Source organism: Drosophila teissieri, chromosome 2L (genome assembly GCF_016746235.2).
Source record: "Drosophila teissieri strain GT53w chromosome 2L, Prin_Dtei_1.1, whole genome shotgun sequence".
In the NCBI taxonomy this organism is placed as follows: Eukaryota; Metazoa; Arthropoda; class Insecta; order Diptera; family Drosophilidae; genus Drosophila; species Drosophila teissieri.
In genome coordinates this window covers 5,931,030-5,953,060 of record NC_053029.1, presented here as the reverse complement: position 1 = coordinate 5,953,060, position 22,031 = coordinate 5,931,030, and the positions used below count along the sequence as shown (strand labels likewise).

Sequence of the window (22,031 nt, the reverse complement as noted above, 5' to 3'; positions counted from 1 at the left end):
GTGGCAGCAGGAGGGGATTAAGGTGGAGCTGGGACTTGGATGGGGACCAGCATGAAAGTCACAACTTGCAGGTGATATTGCCTCTGGGCTGACTGCCAGCCGAAGGGAAATGAAAAATGCAGTTCCTGTCGGTGGCTGCTGGCTGCTGGCTTCTTGTCGTCTAATGTCGAATTGCATCCGCTCCATAGTCAAAGTGAAAAAAAAAATAGTTCAGCCGCAAGAGTTTTCAATAAAATAGTTTGATAAAATATAGCAGCCTATAAAAAAATACTTTAAGCATTACTATTAGATAACTATTTATTAGCTTGTTTGAAATTGAAGGAGGGAAAAATAGTTTCCAATGAAATTTCATACATTTGATAGGAAAAGTTCCTGCCCCAACAGGACTTCCTCCATATGGCAGGGAATCCTCGTTTGTTTATCCTTGCCGTTGATAGCAAAGGAAAATAAAAATCCACTGGCAGCAGGCGAAACAAACGCTCTGCCACAGTTGCGAGCACACAACTGACACAAATTCAACTTTAATTAAAGTTTAGCAGGCGGATGCGCTCGCAGAAAGAGACAGAGCGAGAGCGCAGAAAGAGACGGGCAGATGAAGGTGCTCTTTTCCCGCTAAGCTATGGCAGCCCACATGTTTGCACATCGCTTTTAACCAACTTTGACAGGCTTTTCTTCTGCTGTCTACACCGAAAGAAACTTACTTGATTTTGCAAATATGTTTCGAATATATTTTACATTTTATTAAGTAAAATCCTTTTAATCGTTTCTTTAAATATCCCTTACCGTTTAAAGTCTCATTCGATACAATTCATATTATCAATAATAAGCATTAAAATAATTTAAGCCATCTTACATTTTTGTGATTCTCTCCATTATTATTCTGTAATTTTTTCTATATCTAGCTCAATCCATGTACATTTACTTTTTTTCCCTTTTCATTCTCCATCAGCTGTCATTTTTTGCTGATACTCCTCTGTTTTTGCTCTTCATTTGCCTTTGTTGTGTGTGATTTGCTAGTGCCCCGCCCACAGAGCAACCGCCTTTCTCCCCAGCTCTCTGTTTCCTTTCCTCGTGTAAACAAGACATTAAGTACAACAAAATAATTAAAGTCAATTAGTGGCTCTTGCCTGTGCAACTAGCTCTCGTATATCCCTCTCTTTCCGGCCCTCTGTTCCCCTCTCCCTCTAAGCCCTGGTGAGTTGGCTTTTGGCTCGGTTGCCGTTGATTTAGTTTTGGCCTTTAATGATATTGTGCAGCTCCTTCAGGGGCTGTCATTAGCTCCATAGATGCACACACACTCTAGTTTGCACTTCCAGCCAGCCACACACACACATATCCAGGCACCCGCACATCATAATTTATTAATTCAAATATAATTTCAGATGAACTTTGCCCTTTTAGCTAAAGATAATGCTTCTTCAATGTCAGCTAACCTTAGTAAAGGATAATATATAGCTATTCAGTGTACTTAACTTGGAATATCTTCTTTACAGGTTCAGGTTCTTTACAGGTTCAGTTAAATATCTGAAACTAAACTTAAACAATGATATTACAATTATGGGAGAGAGAGACCCAATAAGATTTAAATTCCAAAACGATGCTGTTCAAACATTTAATAAATATGCAATTCTTAACTGGGTAATCAAATAGCCAAACTCTGCAGCATAATTTTTATCATAACGCATCAATTTAATTAACCAAACATATAATAAGCCGAAAGGAATTACTTCCTTTAAAAATGAAAAAATGTCATTGGACATATGAATATTCCTGTGTCAACACAATGAACAACAGTTAAGTGAAGCTTTTTAATTAAGGATTAATATGTAAATGCGAATCTATACAAATGTCGACAATCTCTGATATTTATTTCGTTCTGATACGATAATTGAATTTGCAGCGAAGACAAAAGACAGCATAAGGCCCATTGCATTCTCATAATATTTTTTCAATTTGTACAATAATAATTTGTTGTAATACAATTACAATGCTCGCTTTGAGTTGCTCTTTTCTATTGTTTCGTTTTGCAAACAATGGCACAATAAGCCTTCGCTTGCAATCGAAAATTAAAAAATAAACAGAGTTGCAGAGTTTCAAGTTTCCTTGGAAGAAAGGGCCACTCGAAAGGAATTGGAGCCAGACTGGAGTGACTTTTGTGGCAGAGAATAAAGTTTCGAGGGCTTATTGATTACAAAGTAATGAGGTAAAAACAAAGCTCGCATTTTCCACTGCCAGTATGTGGCAGTTCCACCCCGAGTTGATTGATTTTACTTCGGCATCGGAGGGAATTTACATTTCCATTCGAAGTAATTTAGAAATAAACAGAAAGCGGCCAATGAAGCGCTCGTAATCGTTAAGCAATAAAGTGCCACGCCCCTGGACAAATTGCCAGTGGGCGACACTTCAAAGTCCTGGGAAAGTCGATGGGGCAAATTACATTTGTACGGAACCGAATTTGCATGCGAAATGTTTTCCTAATGATTTTCCGAAGCATTAAAACTGAAGCGTAGCTTCCATTTCTGATCGGGCTAAAAGCTTATTTCACTTGGTATTTAAATTACATTTCTCGTTTGCCCGAATGGTAAGTACTATCAACATTGATTTTAGTCGGGCGGCGCTTTAAAATTAATAATGATTTCAAGTCACTTCCCGGCCGCCTGCTAATGACTTCTTCTTCGTTGGTTCGACTCGGCCCACAGGGCGTATGATTAATACTTTGTTTACACTCCAAGTAGCCGCCGCCGAGGAAAATTGAATTCTCGATTCATCACCTTCCCTTCAGCTGCGTACATTTTGCATAAATATTTCGGCAAAGTGCTGAGAGCCAGGCACCAGCTCCATCATCAGTGTAACAAACTAATTTGCTTGCCAAAAAGTCCTTTTCGGTACCATTTTATAAGTCATATTTACGTTGGACGCCTGCCAAGTGGCCTTTGTGTCCGGCATTCTGAGGACAGGCAGGAGCTCAATTTAAGTGAGAGCCACCCGACTCCTTCCTTCCTTCCTTCTTCAGCGCTTAATGATGTTATTCAAGTTGGCCAAAGGTGTCTGCTGGGCATGCAAGCCGAGTGAGTGGCAGGTCTTAAAGCAGCCGAGGAAGCCAATCATTAGATAAATCATATTGGCCAAAACACGCCCCCAGCAAAGAAGTTCGAGTATGTATAAACTGACTTCTCAGCCGACCACTTTCGCTGAACTAGGCAAAAACCTAGAACTAGGCGGTACAGTAGATATTGTCATACTAATTTAAATAGGAATATGTAAAATGGGAGTTCCCCAATCAGCTCTACAGTATCTAACTATCTAACATTTGTAGTTACCAAGACCTAAATTCTTGTTTAATGTGAAGTGCTCTAAAGAGCATATGTTCGTAGTGAGCTTGTACAAATTCCACCCAAGCCAAGCCACACTGTAGTTCAATAGCAGCCAGTTTATTGTTATTGCCCTGCGTAGTTGACAGTGCTAGTTGTTAGCGCCGTTGGTGGTGGCAAGACGTTAAGATTTTCGACCACGTCCAGAAGACATTTTCTGTCGAGTTGGCATAAAACTTGTCCTTATGGTCAGCCATGTTTATGTTGTTGGCCAAGTTTGCCGCAAACGAGAGTTTTGTGATCGCTTTTCTGGCTCGATAAGAACTAATTATGAAAGTTCCTCTTTGCGATGGCTTACGCAGTTTGTTGCCACCGAATCAATTTGCGGGGTCAATACTGCTGGGGGAATTTATGCGTTTAATAGAAATGATAGAAATGACCACTGGGAAGATAAGCAGCGTATTGCAAGGAAGTACATTAAAATTTCAAATGAAATTGGCTAGAAAAAACAACATTGAATACTAATGCCTGCTCTGGAATTCCGCTAAAAGCTGACTCACTACCAAGTGTATAACAATGGCAATCGGCACAAGCCACTTGACAAAATCCCCAGACATTCCAGAAGTTGGCTTTTACTGAAAATGTCAAACACTCACAGCATGAGCATGAATATTGGCAAAAGTTTGAGCGACTGATGAATAAAATAAAATTGCCAAAAAATATGAATTCTTACAGATTATTAAATACTTAGTAACAGGTTCAGCAATATGTTTCATTCCACCCATTATATATATTTTCAAATACTTAAAACCATTTTATTTTTAAATATGAACTATCCAAACAATTTTTTTAAGCGCACCGGAAATAGATCAGGGGATTAAGTTTGCTCTTGGCATAAAATTATTAAACTGGAACTAAAACTGGAAACGAGTTTAGTTAGACCGCTTGAAAAATTAGATCTATAGGAAAGACTTTTAATCCTATTATCCTAGCTAAAATTTTAGTAAATGTTTATCGAATTTCTTTTTCGACATATAAATATCTAATCCTTCACAAAATTAAAATCGTTATATTCTAAGAAATAAAGAGCGATGGCTTAAAAGTTTGGTAATATTATTGGAAGTTGCAAAACAAATGATTGTAAATTATGAGCAATAAACAATTTACACTTCATAAAATAAACCGAATAATTAGCATTGTTTAAATGCACTTGGAACCGATTTCTGTTAGCGTTTAAGGTGCCCAGCGGGTTACTGGAAAAGTGGGAAAATGTAAATAATGTCTGTGTATATAAGTGTGTTATAAGAACTGCGTGGTTTACTTTACAAATTCCAATCGCATAACCGTTCCATTACTCCGATCGTTCAATCGGCAATCAGACACTCTTTCAGGCCACGACAATGGACTTGGCCCAAAGAGGACCATTGGTTCTGATCGAATTCATTTAATATAATATCAACAACAAATGCGAGAGCGTATTGGAGCAGAGCGTTGAATAACCGCGAATTATGAGAGGTCGTCGAGTTGTAACCAACTAATTGCCATACCAGAAAGCCGGTTTGCCACTCCGCACCAAGCCGAAACTGAAAAGCCACAGCATCGAACAGCAAAATCAATATCAAAAGGTGAGCACAGGTGAGTGCGTTGAAAGTGAAATTGAACTGGAGATGGAGATGGGGATGGAGATGGGGAAGTGCCATTTAAGAGATGTTTTCTGGGCCAAGTGCGCGGCGCCTTGTCTCCTCCAGCCGGCCCACCTGCACTTGAGGTCCATCAAATGTGCCGAACCCGAGGAGCAGTTGGCCGCACACCTGGGCCGCCAGAAGAAGCGAAACCTAAGCCCCAAGCCAAAAGCCCAGGCCGGGAACAGTTTTTCAAACGCCTTAAAAGCCCGAGCCGGAGCTGCAAACGGTTTAGTTCCTCGCCGCAAACAAAACTAGTCACAACAACGTGGAGCGGAAGCCAGCAGCCCCAAAGTGAACCAGTTAACAGCCAGTGATACAGTCTGAGGTAGAGACACTCAGCGAAAAATGATCGCAAAATAATAAATAATGTGTTAAACAATAATCAAAGTGAACCAACAATTTTGGTGATTTATTAAAGAAGTTTATAAGAAAGTAAAGAGTGAAAAATCATTTGAAAATGGTTTAAAAATACATGGATATTCTCAAAAATAAAATAAAATAAATAAATAAATTACGCATGCCATGGTTCAAAGACTAATATAAACAGTGAATAATATGCAGCTCTAAAGCCAGTTTAAAAGTATTCACTTATTTGTAAGATCCCTTCCTCTCGCAATATCGTAAAAACATACCACCTTTTTTCTCTGCAGAAAGAGAGAGCTTTTGGAAGCAGGAGCAAGTTTGCCACAGCCAAAGTGAACGTGAACGTAGCTTTCGACGCGTTCGAACCACACTCGCTTGATTCATTGCCAGCGAGCCACTGAACCGCCTCGCATTCCACGAATACCAAAAATCCAAAAAAAATCCGCCGATATGTTGCGGACCTTTGCCATTCTGCTGCTGATCGTGGTGGCTGCAAACGCGAGAGCTGCACCGCCGAAACCCACCGATACGCCGGATTATGAACCCACCGAGGAAGTGGACTCCTCCACCTACATGTCCGTGGAGGAAGGCACCATCACGGTGGACGTCGACTCGGACGTGATATTGACCACCAGTCCCGAGGGAGAGGCCTTCACCGAAGCCAGCCCGATAGTTACGACGGAGGAGCCGCTTCCGGATTCGGTGGTGCAGCAGCTGGAGATGGAGCGTGCGCAGGAAGAGCGGCTCAAGAATCCCGAAGAGTCGGAAGCCGAACTCGAATCGGAGGAGGAGGAGGATCAGACCACATCAACAAGCACGGAGCCACCAAAGTCCAACAATACAGAGAGCACCACCAAGCGAATCTTTAAGTTCGGAGCCACCACACTGCCACCGAGTTTTGTCACCACCACTAGTAGTCTGGAGATCACCACTATTCTGCCACAGGGTGGAGTAACGACTCCCACTGCAGAGACCGAGGAAACCACCGTCAAGGAGGAGGTAAAGACCATAAGGAACTACTTCGAGCGGAAGCCCGCACATATGGAGGAAATCGAACTGGACATGGCCGAGAACCGAATGGAAACGACCACAAATGCACCACTCCATGAGAACGTGGAGCTCTCCATGCTTGTGACCACCGACGCTGCATTGGTGGAGGAGGATAGCAAGCCCAGCATTGAGACTGACCAGGCGGAGTCGGTGGCAACCACAGTGGTGCCTGTTTACCAATACGTTAGCAAGGCAGCTCCCATCGTCACTGAGCCGCAGCCCCAGTTTAATACGATGGTGCCACCAGTAAAGGAAGAGGTGGACACCACTGAGGGTGCGATTGAGGAAACAACAGGTGTGTCTGCAATCTAAAAATATATCAGTATCCATTTCTTACTTAACCCACTTCCTTGCCAACTTGCTAACTAAATACATATGTTTTCCACAGAACTGCCACTAGTTTCATCCACCACAGCATCTAAGCCCACCACTGAGGCTGAGGAAACCACTGAACCAGCGCCTAGCAGCACCACTTCAACCACCGAGACTGCTCTGGTCACCAGCAGGGTGGAAACTTTGCTGAATGTCCAGCCCGAGACCACTACGAGTGCTTGGGACACCACAACCACTACGAGCACCACTGAAGCTCCAACTACAACCACTGAAGCGCCAACTACGACGAGTACCACCAGCACCACTGAAGCTCCAACTACAACCACTGATGCTCCAACTACGGCGAGTGCCACCAGCAGTGCTGAAACCACGACAAGTACCACCAGCACCACCAGTGCTCCCACCACCACAACCAGCACCACCAGTGCTCCAACCACCACAACCACCACCACCACAGAACGCCCCATTCAGACGCGAGCTCCGCGTGTGGAGCGGATCTTCAACTCGGACGGAGTGGAGGTGCTCTACGGATACTCGTCGGTGGTGCGGACGAACCGCTCGTGAGTGGTGGGCACCACACGACCTTGTCAAGGTCGGACAACTTGCCATTATGTGGAGATTGATGCTCGGGTTGTTTTAGGCCATTTTCAATTCTAAACGAGTTATAAACAGAAATATTTAAATTTTATGCGACGGCCCGCACAGTGTGATAAACCAAAAATGAAAAGAAACAAATAACGATGCGTAAGAAGATATCGATGGATATACAAATCCACACAGACATGAAACAAAACAACACGAATATTGTGCAAAATTTGTGAACGGTCTGGCAAATGACAAAAATGAGGAGAAATGCGTGAGATAAGCGATTTTATAAATTATAAATAAAACATGAACACCCATCTTTCGTGTTTTGTTTGTTTTGGCGATTGCACAAAGCGTTAGTAGGTATTTTAAACATTGTTGAGCCGAAAATCGCTCTCCAAATGGGACATAATATTGCAGCAACCAAGTGTGATTGGATAAGGTGAGCCATGAGATACCCTTCAACAGTAGTAGTAAAATTAGTGAAGAAAATAAACTTTAAATGCTTTTTACGTAGAGACCATACCCTAGAGTATTTTCCAGACTTCTTTCAAACGTAATTCACTGAATATGATTCATTTTCTACGAGTATATTTTCAAAGCAGCGCGCCCAAGAAATCAAGTCAAACACAAGCTCAGACATTCAGCAGCCCACAAGCTGATCGCTGCCCACCTGCAAAAAAAAACGGAAAAAAAAGACAAACAAAGAAAAACCGGCAATCTCCTCAAGAGTTGTCGTCATACATTTTTGGGCTTCATGTTCCGGCATGGACGCAGTCAGTCCGACGGACAGACACGTGGACCAGCCAGGCTGACTGGTTGGTTCGGTGTGGTCAGGTCCGAAGACTTGGGTCGGCTGGCAGATTATTCATTCATCGATCTACATGCGAAAATCCATTAAGGGGCACAGGGCTTTTTTGGGGTTTTGCAATGAGTATCACGTTTGCTATGCCTCACTCTCGATGGAATTTGAAAGCAATCGGCTATAAAACAAACACCAACCGCTAATTTCCATTTGAACTTGAGCGGCAGGCGCTAAACTGCATGTTGAATGTGATTCGAATGAATGCGGATCGAAGGTTTTGGCGATACGGGTTTTTTTTTTTGGCCACTTGACTTGCCTTTATTTACTAATTTACTAAGCCAACTGACTTACTGTGCTCTAGGTCGTGGGATGTACCGATACCAAGCGGTTAGTCATATCGCTATAATGGAAGCTCAACGGGATGAAAAATAATAATATATATATGTACATGTATTATAACATGCTGGCGATGATTATGGACTTTTCCTCACGGCGATGCGTCACTAGGCTTTTAGGAAAACATTAAATTAATAGATTGGTTGAAGGTTGTCCTTGTTTATAAATAAATTTATGATTGTGACCTAAGGACCCATGATAGACCCCACATAACTACAATAAATGGATGTAGAAATCAAAAGGATTAGCCAATATTTCTCACAGTATTTTATGCTCTAATTTCTAGGGGTTTGCTACAGTAAGCTCTGGCTATGAAAGCTCCATTCGCTACTTATTTAAAACCGTTTCTGTTACAGCCGAAAACTATGCCACTTATATGTATATTTTAAACTCCGGTAAACCATTGTCAACAATTTAAATAGACTTATCTTTGTTTTCTTTGTTCCATTATGGAAATGAAGTAGTCATAGGAAAAAAAACGCATGGAATGAGGGACATCCCAATCGAAAAACCGGCCTTTGTCCGAAAGATAAACATTTTATTTGGTTTTTAGGAATTAGCATACAGAAAAAAATTATTTAAGCCAACTGTTAAAACAAGTTTCGAATGCATTCAACAGCAGTACGTGCAATTAAAGAAAGTGGCAAATGACTCAATACGATTTGCATTTGGCAATAGAGTGTCCATCTTCCCATAAATAAAACAGAAAACTGGTCCACATCCCGACCCAGATGTGTGTATAAAAGAGTCCGCCTGTGGATCAGATGGAACAATAAAAACCCACGATGAAGTTCTTTGCACTCAGCGCTTTCCTGCTCCTTGCCATTGTGGCAGTCCAAGGAAATCCCGGTGGACACGGCGGGTTCGGAGGACACGGTGGCCACGGAGGACACGGTGGCTTCGGAGGACGCGGTGGCCTCGGAGGACCCGGTGGCTTCGGAGGACCCGGTGGCTACGGAGGACCCGGTGGCTACGGAGGACCCGGTGGCTACGGCGGTGGCGGTGGAGGCGCAGTAGCCACTGCCAACGCTAATGCAAACGCCAACGCAGGTGGATTCGGTTCCAATTACTACGGATAAGGAAATATGATGATCACAGTCCCGAAACTCCGCAATTACTTTGAAAAATAAACAAATGCATACTTACTGCATGAAGATTTTATGACTTTTTTATCGGTGCTAAGGATATTATTACTTTTGCCAAAAGCTATAAACGCAATGGGGTTACTTTCCATGTAATATAATGGTATTGATTACTTCCTGCAGAATGAATTAAGTATTAGAATATTTCTGATAAAATATGACAGAGCTTATGTGCAATTCTTTATATCAAAATGTTTGGCACACATATGGAGTGGAACTGTTCTTAAATTTGTTCTTAAATCTGAAGTTAGAATTTATCAATAAATGAAATAGTATGAACTATGAATTTTTCTGAGAAGCAAACTTTTAATTTGAAATAATAAATTAAACAAATGGAACCGACTTAATTCAAAAGTGAAAATAATACTCTTCGGTGTTGTAAATAAATCTTTAATCTAAAAAGATATTCTGTTTTGTTTTTAATAGTTTCAATGAAAATCGAATCGGTAACAATGTGTGGTTTTTCTAATAGTTTCAGTGAACATCGTACCCTTTACAATGGGTACTTAAATCATTTCTTTATAGACACTTGTGTATTTGCATTTCGGGATCAATAGTTGTAAACATCACTTGAAGCACGGTGTCTAATATTTGTAAAAAGAAGCATATCTGCGGATTTACATGATCGTCATAGCAAATTTATCTGACGAGCTTTTTATTCAGCCTGGAAATATGCTTCTCCGACCAAAAAATGGCTTGCCAAAGCTAACCAGTTTTCAATTATTGATAACATAGTATATCCGAGTTAAATAATATTAAACGTCATGCGTTTTTAATATATGTCTAATTAATGTGCTAATCGGAACCCCCCATATATATGCCGGTACAATATAGATTTTGTGATTTTTTTTTTCGTTCAAATAAACAAGTCGTCAACCTGTCGCGGATGCTGGTATAAAAGGGGCCGGCACACGCTCACAATGCATCACAATCTCTAACGATGAAGTTCCTGGCTATCTGCATTTTCCTCATCATCGCCCTGGTGGCCGTTCAGGCTCATCCTGGTGGATTCGGTGGAGGAAGGGGTGGTGGCACAAACGCCGTGGCCAACGCGAATGCCGCTGCTACCGCCGACAGCAGAGGAGGCGGTCCAGCATCCGCCTCGGCCTCGGCCACTGCAACCGCCAACGCCAACGCAGGAGGACGAGGAGGAGAAGGAGGACACGGTGGACATGGTGGACATGGTGGACATGGATAAGCCCGAAATGGATTGATTCATCTGCAACCGTTCTCTCGAAAAGTGGGCACGTCCGCGGACAATCCCCCTTAAGTGAAACGATACCAATCTATACCAATAAATGTTGAAATGCTAATTCTGTTTCTCGGAAATCGTAGAAGTTGTTTTCTTTGATTAGGCTAATAATCTGTTTATGAGTCGGGCATAATTTAAAGATCTAATGGCGGTAAACAAGATTTTGCCTGGCCTCCCAAAAACAGGCTACGTTTTACAGACATTGCAGTTCTCCTTATATCATAAACTGAGTTTGAAAATATATCTTACAATTTAAATTACAACAGAAAAGTATGCATTTTATACTATAAAGAAATAGGTATGTACATCGTTTCGTTGACCTAGTTATTCTACAAATAATAATAATTTTTTTTTTTGTTTATCGCAATCCATTTTGTTTTCAAGTTACTTTTACATTCGACTCAGAAATCTTCACTTGACATTACTACTGTCACCCTCCAGTTCAGCAGCTCTGAAATTTATGAAAATAAGTGGAAGAAGTTTTTTTCACAAATTTAATTCGTTGCGATTTGTTTTGATTTATTTTCAAGCCCCCTAAAACACGATTTTGCAATATTTAAATTTTCAGCTTCACATCTGGATAAGTTTATACGTTTACGGTAGCCAAATCTTTCCGAAAAAACAAGTTTGTTATACCCGTTAATCGCTGAGTAATAGGGTATACTAGGTTTGTTATAAAGTAACAGAAAGACGAAGCGTTTCTAATCTATAAGGTATATAATCTATGAAGTCGGGACTGGAAAGGCTAGAAAGTTAAGATTTAGCATTCAGATTCTAGAGACGTCCGTTTTATTACCATTCTTTTTAATTTCTATTGATATGCGAAGAACGGGTATCAGATAGTCGAGGAGCTCGACTATAACGTTTTCTCTTGTTTTCAATTCTTGCTTTGATTTGCCTAAATTATCTACATATTATTATCATAATTAATTTTTGCACTCATCAAAGGGCAAAATCTTTGTTCAAAATGTCTGAACTTTTCCGTTGCACTAGAAAGTGGAACAAACATAACCGCATAAAATCATTAATTTTTCATTTTCTAATTTTACCTGCGTAGAATTAATCAGATTTATGTTTGAATCAATCTGCTTCTTTCTGATAGGCAAACAATAAATAAAAGGAACATTCAATTCTATTATCATAATAAAAGTTTAGCAATGAAACCTAATCCTCAGGCGTGGCAACTATTTTTTTCCGAGCAAAGGCCTGACAAAGCCTATAATATGAAGCAAATTTAATTGGGTTTGTCCAAAAATGCACATACACTCAAATGTCATTTTAATCAACTTCTTTTTAAGTGGAACTTCACTTGAGTGATATTCTGTGTTACCCTTACTTGTTTGCGTGTACGTTACTACCAAGATCACATGCCTTTGAAGAATAACATTTTTTTCTAGTTTTTTGTTGGTTTTTTTTTATTTTTATAAATATTAAAAAACTAATCAGTGAAGAAATTCGGATCCTGTTGCTTATTTGCCAAAGGAGCTGGAGTTAGCAGTGGCACTGGCACTGGCGTTAGAATTGCCGCCACCTCGGGAGTTGGCATTGGCGTTGGCATTGGCATTGGCATTACCACCGCCAAATCCGTTGCCTTCAGCATTAGCAACGGCATTAGCGTCGGCGTTGGAGTTACCACCGAATCCACCCTGTTCTCCGAATCCTCCAGGTCCACCCTGTCCTCCGAATCCTCCGAATCCTCCAGGTCCACGCTGTCCTCCGAATCCTCCATTTCCACCCTGTCCTTCGAATCCTCCAGGTCCACCTGGTCCGAATCCTCCAGGTCCACCTGGTCCTCCGAATCCACCTGGACCTCCTTCCTTCTGGAAACCACCGCCGAATCCTCCTGATCCACCGAATCCTGGTCCACCGAATCCTGGTCCACTGAATCCACCCTCATTCTGGCCATTGGCATTGGCATTGGCGTTGGCATTTGCGTTGGCATTGCCACTACCAAACTGCGGGGCGGCACTGGACACGGCCAGGATTACGGCGAGAACGACAAAGACCTTCATGGTGATCTGCTTGATCGGAGCGACTGAACAAACTTAATGGCCAATGCCCCAGGGCCCGGTTTATATAGTGGCCAGACGGCAAGCAGACGCAAACAAAAAAAACATAAAAATCTCAGCTAGCCTCCGCTTTTGGGTACAAATTAGCATGCACACAATAGACACTGCCGAAAAATAATTCCAATATTATTGGAAATCCGAGATAGATTCCCGATCTGGGCAGGGCTCCAGAGTGGGACGGGTAGAGGAGCGAAAGAGTCGGATGCTGTGTGCTGTGATTAAATGCAATGGTTTAAGGAAAGTTTGCAAATGTCTTTAGACCAACACGAGCCGTGTTCGTGGTGGTTCACTAAGGAACCGGTTTGACGCTATCAATATTGAAGCGATTATTGATATTTGTGTTCATATTTCATTAAGCCAGAATTTTTTTTTTTACTTTCGGCACCGTCACCGCATCGCTTTCAGACGGAATCAACATAGAGGCAGTTAATTATCACGGAATTCTCTTAGGTACTTCACTATTTGCTATTAACACTATAATGTATTATATTTTTTATTTTCATCAGAATAAAGATAGCTATGGTTGAGTCATTTCAGAAGAGACGCTGTTCCGGGAACCAGAATCTACTAAAATTTAAATTTAAAACAATCCATTGATCATCTTGAAAACGTTCTAAAGTGTTAGTTCATAATCCTGAGGGGTCATAAACAGATTTCTTAATCCAATGGTATCAAAATAAGAATCAACTGTAAAAAATTAGTAGACTAGTCAAGTTCAAAGAGTATAACCTAATATATTTAAATATTTTCGTTCGCTTGCGATCAATATTTTCTTACAAAGTCCCACATGTGGTTTTAATTAACACTTTGCTATGCGCTTCCTTGTTCTACTATAAATCCAAAATTATTCCATATTTTGAAGCCAACCCACATCTGGTTCATATCAATATTTCTGTAACTTACCGACCACCATACAAGCCCCCATAAAATTTACATATTTTTTAGCAATGGATGTATCTTTGTATTCAACCTCATTTACATTTCATATACAAATGAATTGGGCGCCAGATTAGCGGAATAAAAATGATAATTTAAACTGCGGACGTGCGGATAGTCGAGTCAAATATAACTAGAGAAGAAGCTTAGCCGGAGCTTATATACCCTTGCAGTATATGTGTTTATTTATTTATATATTACGAAAAAAAAAACAAATACTGATGCTTACCGAGTAAAAACACTTTGTGATCAATAACAATGAAACTATGATTTCTTATTTATTTATTATTTCCAATCATTTCTTTTTTTTAGCTGTTCCTTGGCAACTTTGTGATACAGTGGTCCTATTTTAATTACGTTGCAAACTTTTGACCGAAATCAATATGCTCTCTGCAAGGGTATAAAATATCAACCAGAGTTTTTTTAAGTTCGATGCGCTGACAAAAGCTTCTTGCTATATATTTGAAGCCAAAGTTTTGTACATGTTAACTCTTACAACTGATTTGTATAGTAAGAACTAATTTTTCTAATTTAAAAAACTCAACGGTGTAAATGTTAGATTAGATTTTCATTGCTTGTATTTCAAAACAAAATTGGTTTACCTAAATTAGCTTATACTTAAAAGGAATTCGTTATGATAAACAAAGAACTTGGAAAACATAGAATTTAGTGTTGATCATATGATGCCAATCTAAACGCGAAAAGGTGTTCAAAATATAGCCTTTGCATTCCAACATAAACGCATTTAAAATGTGTATTTTTTTTATTATTTTTTTTTTTTTTATTTTATGCATGTGTAGACCGTGTTTTGTATACGGTCACTTTTGAAGTAAGATGGCTATCTATTTGTAAAAATATAAAATGACTCTGAGAAAGATGAACAAATTACCCATAAAATATTTTAGTTTACCTATACCTTTACAGATTCTTTCTAGTTGCAAAGCAAATATTGAAAGGCAAATACTTGTATAATTTTAATTTATTAATGTTTTATTCTCACAGTCATTTCTTATCGCTTAATTACAAGTACAGTTTGGTTCTAACCACCGAACCTTCCTCCGCCTCCGGAAGCAGAGGCGGATGACGATGACACAGCCACCAGAACGGAGAGCGCGATGAATAGTTTCATGTTGAGTTGTTGCCTCCTCGAGGGTGATCCAAACACTTGGCCAATGCACCGCCGGAGCCGGCTTCTATTCCGTTGCTCGTCGGCGAAGAGATTCGTTGATTGCTCGGTGATCCACCCCAAAGCGGCAAAAGTGGATAGAAATGAGAAAAGAGAGAAAAAAGCGAAAAGGTGGTCAACAGACCCGGGTACACCAGTTTGAGGTAGTAAACACTCATAACTTAAAAAATCTGGATTGGCAGTCTTCTGTTAATTTATTACTTATAAACATAAGAGTTGGAATCGTTATTAATAATTATACCATGAATATTATTAAAAAGGTTTCTCATAGCATAAAACTACTCTTTGTGTGTTTTAACATTTTTTATTTATAAGACTTTTTCAACATTAACAATAACTTAAACCCTAGACAATCGGCGTTCTTGCAGCTTATCCGTAGAAGCCACCGCCGGCAGCGGAGGCGGATGAAGAGGCGGAAGAGGAGGCGGCTCCACCACCACCACCAGCTGCGGAGGCTGACGAAGATGCCGAGGCAGAGGCAGCACCCCCGCGTCCGTCGCCAGGACGTCTTCCACCGACAAAGCCGACATAGGGATTACCGCCATAGGGCTTACCGCCAAATTTGCCATAGAGATTACCGGATCCACCGCCATAGGGATTACCGTATCCACGGTCTATGGGACCGTAGTTGGAACCGAAACCGCCGATAGCGGGACCACCACCGCCGCCAAGTTTCCGCCGATCGCCGGAACCGCCGCCGAAGAATTGCGGTAGAGCCGAAACGGCGGCCACCAGTAGAGCAAGAACAATCAGAGTCTTCATTTCGAGAATACTTCTTTGAGTTTGATAGATTCTATCTGTGCGATCGCTGGGTTGTCGAAGCTGGAACTGACGGACTCTCGGCTGAGTCGCTGAAGTATTTATACCCGCTGCTTTTTTCGAAAAGCCGTCACATACCGGCGAGTCAAATGTTTATAATTTCGGCATAATTTCGGTCCGCCGATCGCCTACCGGTTCTCTTTATATTGTGTTCCATCTCTGACAAAAGCTTCTTGCTATATATTTGAAGCCAAAGTTTTGTACATGTTAACTCTTACAACTGATTTGTATAGTAAGAACTAATTTTTCTAATTTAAAAAACTGATATTTTCAACGGTGTAAGTGTTAGATTACATTTTCATTACTTGTATCTTAAAACTAAATTGGTTTACCTAAATTAGCAAATACTTAAAAGGAATTCGTTATGATAAACAAAGAACTGGGAAGACATCGAATTTAGTGTTTATCATTTGATGCCAATCTAAACGCGAAAAGGTGTTCAAAATATAGCCTTTGCATTTCAACATAAACGCATTTAAAATTTGTATTTTTTTATTTTCTTTTTTTATTTATTTTATGCATGTGTAGACCGTATTTGTAAACGGTCACTTTTGAAGTAAGATGAACAAATTACCCATTAAATATTTTAGTTTACCTATACCTTTACAGACTCTTCCTAGCAATATATATTTGCAAAGCAAATATTGAAAGGCAAATACAACTTGTATAATTTGAACTTATTAATGTTTTATTCACAGTCATTTCTTAACGCTTGATTGCAGCTATAGTTTGGTCCTAACGACCTAACAAGTACGAAGAGGCTGAGGCTGAGGCTGAAGATGAGCCGCCGCCGTCTCCTCCTCCAAATCGGAAACCTGGACGTCCACCAAGTTCTGGACCACCGAGTCCATCTCGATATTTATTGAATCCACCTGGATGTTTACTGAATCCTGGGCCGAATCCTGAACCAGCACCGAATCCAGGACCTCCGCCACCGCCAAATCCAGAACCACCTCCAGAGCTCTGGGCAGCCGCGTTGGCGTTGGCATTGGCGTTGCCATTTCCAAATTGAGGCAGGGCCGATGCCACAGCCATAAGAACAGAGAGCGCGATGAATAGTTTCATTTTGAGTTGTTGCCTCCTCGAGGGTGATCCAAACACTTGGCCAATGCCCCGCCGTACCCGGCTTTTATTCGGCGAAGAGATTCGTTGATCGCTAAGGCGTACTCTCCTCAGCGGCAAAAGTAGATGAAAATGAGAAAAAACTGAACGAATTATTAATATGTATAGCTGAACTCATTAGCAGGTTTGGGGCTTACAACCGTCGGACCCTGTGCCCAACAGACCCGGGCTGCTCGATCCCCCGCTGCAACCGGTTAATCCCAATCTCGGGAGCTCCGTCCATTGGAGGCGCAGCATAAGGATCGGCTTGGGACCAGTGGGATATTTTTTCCGCAGTTGCATGGCAGCTATTTGATATAGAACGTACGAATTTGATTAAAAAAACCCTAATGTATTATGTATATTGAAAGGCAAATACAACTTGTATAATTTTAATTTATAAATGTTTTATTCACAGTCATTTCTTATCGCTTAATTACAAGTATAGTTTGGTTCTAACGACCGAACCTTGCTCCGCCTCCGGAAGCAGAGGCGGATGACGATGCAGAAGCGGATCCACCGCCACCACGTCCGCCACCACCGGCCGCCGAAGCTGAGGAAGAGGCTGAGGCTGAAGATGAGCCGCCGCCGCCGCCACCGAATCCACCTGGACGTCCACCACCGAATCCACCTCGATTTCCACCACCGAATCCTTGGCCACCACCGAATCCTGGGCCACCACCGAATCCTGGGCCACCACCGAAACCTGGTCCACCAGGACGTCCGCCGAATCCGCCACCGCCAAATCCTGGGCCACCACCGAAACCTGGTCCACCAGGTCCACCTCTGCCGAATCCGCCACCGCCAAATCCAGGACCACCTCCAAATCCACCACCTTGGGCATTCGCATTGGCGTTTGCGTTTGCGTTGGCGTTTCCAAATTGAGGCAGGGCCGATGCCACAGCCACCAGAACGGAGAGCGCGATGAATAGTTTCATGTTGAGTTGTTGCCTCCTCGAGGGTGATCCAAACACTTGGCCAGTGCACCGCCGGAGCCGGCTTTTATTCCGTTGCTCGTCGTCGAAGAGATTCGTTGATTGCTCGGTGATCCACCCCAAAACGTGCTCTCCTCAGCGGCAAAAGTGGATAGAAATGAGAAAAGAGAGAAAAAAGCGAACGAATTAATAATATTTATAGCCCAACTCATTAGCAGGTTCGGGGCGTACGACTGCCGGACCCTACGCTCAACAGACCCGGGCTGCTCGATCCCCCGCTGCAACCGGTTAATCCCAATCTCGGGAGCACTTAAGACGCGCCCCTTCTCGATCCGTCCATTGGACCCCTCCAGCATAACGATGGACTTGGGACCAGTGATGTCATGGACCAAGTACTTAGCGGGATCTGTGGGGGGTGAGGAAAGGTAGATGTTATCGCGGGGCTATTTTATAAAATCAGTTCAGTTAGATCTCCAGTAAGAGGAATTCTATTCAGAAATAAACACCAAATAGACATCAGAGTGATCAGTTCATAGACCCAATCTATATATTTATCCTCCAAATATTAATGTAATTGGAATAATACTAATTCTAAACTGTTCCCAAATATGTATGTATATTAATAATTATATTAAACCAATCATTTACTAAACGTTGAACAGTGTACCATCGATATTACAGATAGATATATAAGATATAGATAGATCTCCACTTTATTATTAAGACGCATTTATTAGTAGATATTAGTGCATTCTATTAAAATTAATTTTACCAATAAAGAACTAGTTCTCGTTGAGCATCTCTGTGGCGTTATTAATTAAGTTTCACAAACATATCAAAAGCAGTTGACTGATTTTACTGTCCGCCATAATTAATGCAAATTTTTTTTGCCTTTCTGCCACCTGTTTAGCTTTCAACTTTTTCGCTTCGCGCAGATTTTTATTTGTTTGTTTATTTAAGCTTCCTAAAGCCGAATAAAATTGAAAATGTTATAAAACGTGTATTTGACTAAATTCTAAACGTTAATTATTCTAATTAATACGAGCGGCATCATCATGCCAGGAGAAAAACAACATCCCAAAAGCATTAGAAATTCAAATGAATCGGTTTGATTAATTTAGCTTGATCTGCGTGGGGCTATAAAAGAAAGACAGCTATCACCAGAAGAGCGTCTCAAAAGACGGGGATTCCCAATTGAATGTGTGCCAAGTAATGTTATGTGATTTACTAGGCCACATAAATATGCAAAAGGGAGCTAAAAAGTCTCCTACATTCGATGCCCGCATCTGCAGCCACGTATGTCAGAGCATTTACAACCGAATGTGCAACTATTTTTATTATTTCTTCCGACTTATTTGGATATGCCAACGGCAATTTTATGCAGATTAGTCCCCAGCGGATGAGAAATATAACAATATGTGCACCTACACTGTAACTACACCAGTTTGAGGTAGGAAACACTCATAACTTAAAAAATCTGGATTGGCAGTCTTCTGTTAATGTATTACTTATAAATATAAGAGTTGGAATACAACTTCGTTAAATAATAATTACTCCATGAATATTATTAAAAAGGGTTTCTAGTCGTTGGATGTTTAAAATTTTTTATTTATCAGACTTTTTCAACATTAACAATAACTTAAACCCTAGACAATCGGCGTTCTTGCAGCTTATCCGTAGAAGCCACCGCCGGCAGCGGAGGCGGATGAAGAGGCGGAAGAGGAGGCGGCTCCACCACCACCACCAGCTGCGGAGGCTGACGAAGAGGCCGAGGCAGAGGCAGCACCACCGCCACCACCGCGTCCGCCGCCGTGACGTCTTCCACCGCCAAAGTAGCCGCCATAGGGATTACCGAATCCACCGCCATAGGGACCGCCACCGAATCCACCGCCGTATGGGCCTCCTCCGTAACCGCCATAAGGACCACCTCCAAAGCCGCCGCCGCCAAATCCTGGGCCTCCAAATCCTGGGCCGCCAAATCCTGGGCCGCCAAATCCTGGGCCACCAAATCCTGGGCCCCCAAATCCTGGACGTCCAAATCCGAATTGCGGTAGGGCCGAAACGGCGGCCATCAGTAGAGCAAGAACAATCAGAGTCTTCATTTCGAGAATACTTCTTTGAGTTTGATAGATTCTATCTGTGCGATCGCTGGGTTGTCGAAGCTGGAACTGACGGACTCTCGGCCGAGTCGCTAAAGTATTTATACCCGCTGCATTTTTTCGAACAGTCGCCACATACTGGCGAGTCAAATGTTTATAATTTCGGCAGTTGGACCGATCGCCGATCGCCTACCGGTTCTCTTTTGTTCCATCTCAGATCTAATTACACTGGGCAACATACATATTGCTCTTGAGTAAATGGATAGAGCATGCCATATAAGGATTAAATTTAACACAAAAAAAAATATTAAAAATAAAAGTATTAATATTGATATTAAGGTTGGTAAAAGGAAACATGGCTTAATTTGAGTTCTGATTTTATATAATTCACATTGAAAACGCTAGCATAAAAGAGCTATTATTATTATTACCGTACATAAAAAACCGCTTGTTGCTAAATCTATGTATGATTACTTATTAAAAAAAAACACATTTTTTTTTATTTTTATTTGCTTGGTGCGTAGTGCTACCGCGCTAAGCGATGACTTCGTTTGCCGGGGGATTCCCATTCACACACCCAAGAAGGCGCACAAATGTCGACCCCCACTCCAAAGGTGACCCAGGTGGTAGTGTTTGAAAAATGACAGCAAGCATGTTTACAAAAACCAGCGATCTATGTGTAGTTCTTCCTGATCAGCGTAATTCCCCACCAAGATCAAGAGTACTCTTCGCCGGTTGATTTCGATGGGCTAACGCAGATCATCTGACAAGTTCATCTTGAAGAGTTTATTCCCCCTATCTCGTTTTGTTTGTCGGAAAGCGGTTTCAATGGCGATGTTTAAAAAAAAACACCGGTCGATTGGAGTGGGCCAGTTGGAGGTGGTGAGATCACTGACTGATCGCCGGTGGCTATTGGGCATTTCTCCGGGTTTCGCGGCCATTCTGCTCAAGAGAAGAGGTTTAGTCTGCCACAGAAAGTCTTCAGTTCCGATCGTGCATCAATTACCAAAATAAAACTGAAAATATTAACATAAAACCAACTAGTCCTGAAAGTACACCTGCCATTGTAATCAAAACAAACAATAGAATCACAATGAATCCTAAATGAATACGACTTTACTGTAAAACTACTATTTATTGTTAGTTGTGTGTTAAACTGAAGTGATCAAGAAATCTAATAATTGCTGTATTTATAATATAAATATAATATAAATATTATTAAATTGATCGTAAAAGGCTTCTCAATCTGGTAGTATTTTATATCGGTCAGCACTTGCGATTAGTTTCACTTAAGCAAATAAATCTCGTGCAATGAGTAAAATATAGTATCGGAGTGAAATCTCTCATTCATGACTAAGCTTGGGTTTTCAATCTCTTGGCAATATGATATGTTGACACTGATCGTTAGTGGGCACAAAAATCACACATTTTAATGAGACAGTGCACGATAGCAATCGCAAAATCCCCATAATTCGGGCTCTTAGAGAACCGAGTCTTAACAGTCCATAACAATAAAGTCTCCCAGGCGCGTCGAACAAGATTTCAGGGGCTGTTAATTAGAAAAAATACATTTCTTTTTAGAATATGAATACGAAACCCGTTTGGGTGTCGTCACAGTCAACTCTGAGATACACAGCTGTGATCGAACAGCCAATGGGGTTTTCCTGGCCAGCATTTGTGAAAATCAAATTAGCACCGTCGTTCGAACTCGGTGACTTTTGGGGGTCGATTCAGCCAAAGGTAGATTGGAAGAAATCCCATTTTTCTTGTACTTTGAACTCCTGATAAATAAAGGCATTAATTCGCCATTGTGGTCATTTGAATATTGTTTTCGTCTTTGGCTTATGCAAAAAGTCCGTAACATAATCGCCTAATGGAACCGGTCGGGTTCGGGATCGTTTATTTATTTATATTTTCTATTTTTTTGCCACATTTGCTATGAGGCTTTTTTGGGTATGCATATA

The 22,031-nt window shown here is 41.3% G+C and overlaps 6 protein-coding genes across 7 annotated transcripts; 3 read left to right on the top strand and 3 right to left on the bottom strand.

Moving 5' to 3' along the window:
- Positions 1-5,235: 5,235 nt before the first annotated feature.
- Positions 5,236-7,638, top strand: LOC122625925 (integumentary mucin C.1). 2 transcript variants are annotated; one of them, XM_043805986.1, is made up of 3 exons: positions 5,236-5,321; positions 5,647-6,704; positions 6,798-7,638. In XM_043805986.1, the coding sequence occupies exons 2-3, from the start codon at positions 5,810-5,812 to the stop codon at positions 7,304-7,306; spliced, it is 1,404 nt and encodes a 467-aa protein (XP_043661921.1). In that variant the 5' UTR covers positions 5,236-5,321; positions 5,647-5,809; the 3' UTR covers positions 7,307-7,638. The 2 variants fall into 2 exon arrangements, with proteins under 2 accessions (XP_043661921.1, XP_043661922.1); XM_043805987.1 differs by lacking the exon at positions 5,236-5,321 and adding an exon at positions 5,539-5,590.
- A 1,675-nt stretch (positions 7,639-9,313) lies between these two features.
- Positions 9,314-9,607, top strand: LOC122611894 (WW domain-containing protein C660.06). Its single transcript, XM_043785281.1, has one exon. The coding sequence runs from the start codon at positions 9,314-9,316 to the stop codon at positions 9,605-9,607; it is 294 nt and encodes a 97-aa protein (XP_043641216.1).
- Positions 9,608-10,606: 999 nt separating this feature from the next.
- LOC122626546 (cold and drought-regulated protein CORA) lies at positions 10,607-10,999 on the top strand. Its single transcript, XM_043806842.1, has one exon. The coding sequence runs from the start codon at positions 10,611-10,613 to the stop codon at positions 10,866-10,868; it is 258 nt and encodes an 85-aa protein (XP_043662777.1). The 5' UTR covers positions 10,607-10,610; the 3' UTR covers positions 10,869-10,999.
- Positions 11,000-12,391: 1,392 nt separating this feature from the next.
- On the bottom strand, positions 12,392-12,934 carry LOC122611892 (glycine-rich protein DOT1). Its single transcript, XM_043785278.1, has one exon. The coding sequence runs from the start codon at positions 12,932-12,934 to the stop codon at positions 12,392-12,394; it is 543 nt and encodes a 180-aa protein (XP_043641213.1).
- A 2,548-nt stretch (positions 12,935-15,482) lies between these two features.
- On the bottom strand, positions 15,483-15,875 carry LOC122611890 (glycine-rich cell wall structural protein 2-like). Its single transcript, XM_043785275.1, has one exon. It carries the CDS (start codon positions 15,873-15,875, stop codon positions 15,483-15,485), a length of 393 nt encoding a protein of 130 aa, XP_043641210.1.
- A 3,763-nt stretch (positions 15,876-19,638) lies between these two features.
- Positions 19,639-20,070, bottom strand: LOC122611889 (glycine-rich cell wall structural protein). Its single transcript, XM_043785273.1, has one exon. It carries the CDS (start codon positions 20,068-20,070, stop codon positions 19,639-19,641), a length of 432 nt encoding a protein of 143 aa, XP_043641208.1.
- Positions 20,071-22,031: the final 1,961 nt, after the last annotated feature.

Coding starts and splice junctions, on each gene's coding strand:
- LOC122625925 (XM_043805986.1), top strand. CDS start 5,810: ATGTTGCGGACCTTTGCCATTCTGCTGCTGATCGTGGTGGCTGCAAAC. Junction 6,705..6,797: donor TGCGATTGAGGAAACAACAG/GTGTGTCTGCAA, acceptor TGTTTTCCACAG/AACTGCCACTAGTTTCATCC.
- LOC122611894 (XM_043785281.1), top strand. CDS start 9,314: ATGAAGTTCTTTGCACTCAGCGCTTTCCTGCTCCTTGCCATTGTGGCA.
- LOC122626546 (XM_043806842.1), top strand. CDS start 10,611: ATGAAGTTCCTGGCTATCTGCATTTTCCTCATCATCGCCCTGGTGGCC.
- LOC122611892 (XM_043785278.1), bottom strand. CDS start 12,934: ATGAAGGTCTTTGTCGTTCTCGCCGTAATCCTGGCCGTGTCCAGTGCC.
- LOC122611890 (XM_043785275.1), bottom strand. CDS start 15,875: ATGAAGACTCTGATTGTTCTTGCTCTACTGGTGGCCGCCGTTTCGGCT.
- LOC122611889 (XM_043785273.1), bottom strand. CDS start 20,070: ATGAAGACTCTGATTGTTCTTGCTCTACTGATGGCCGCCGTTTCGGCC.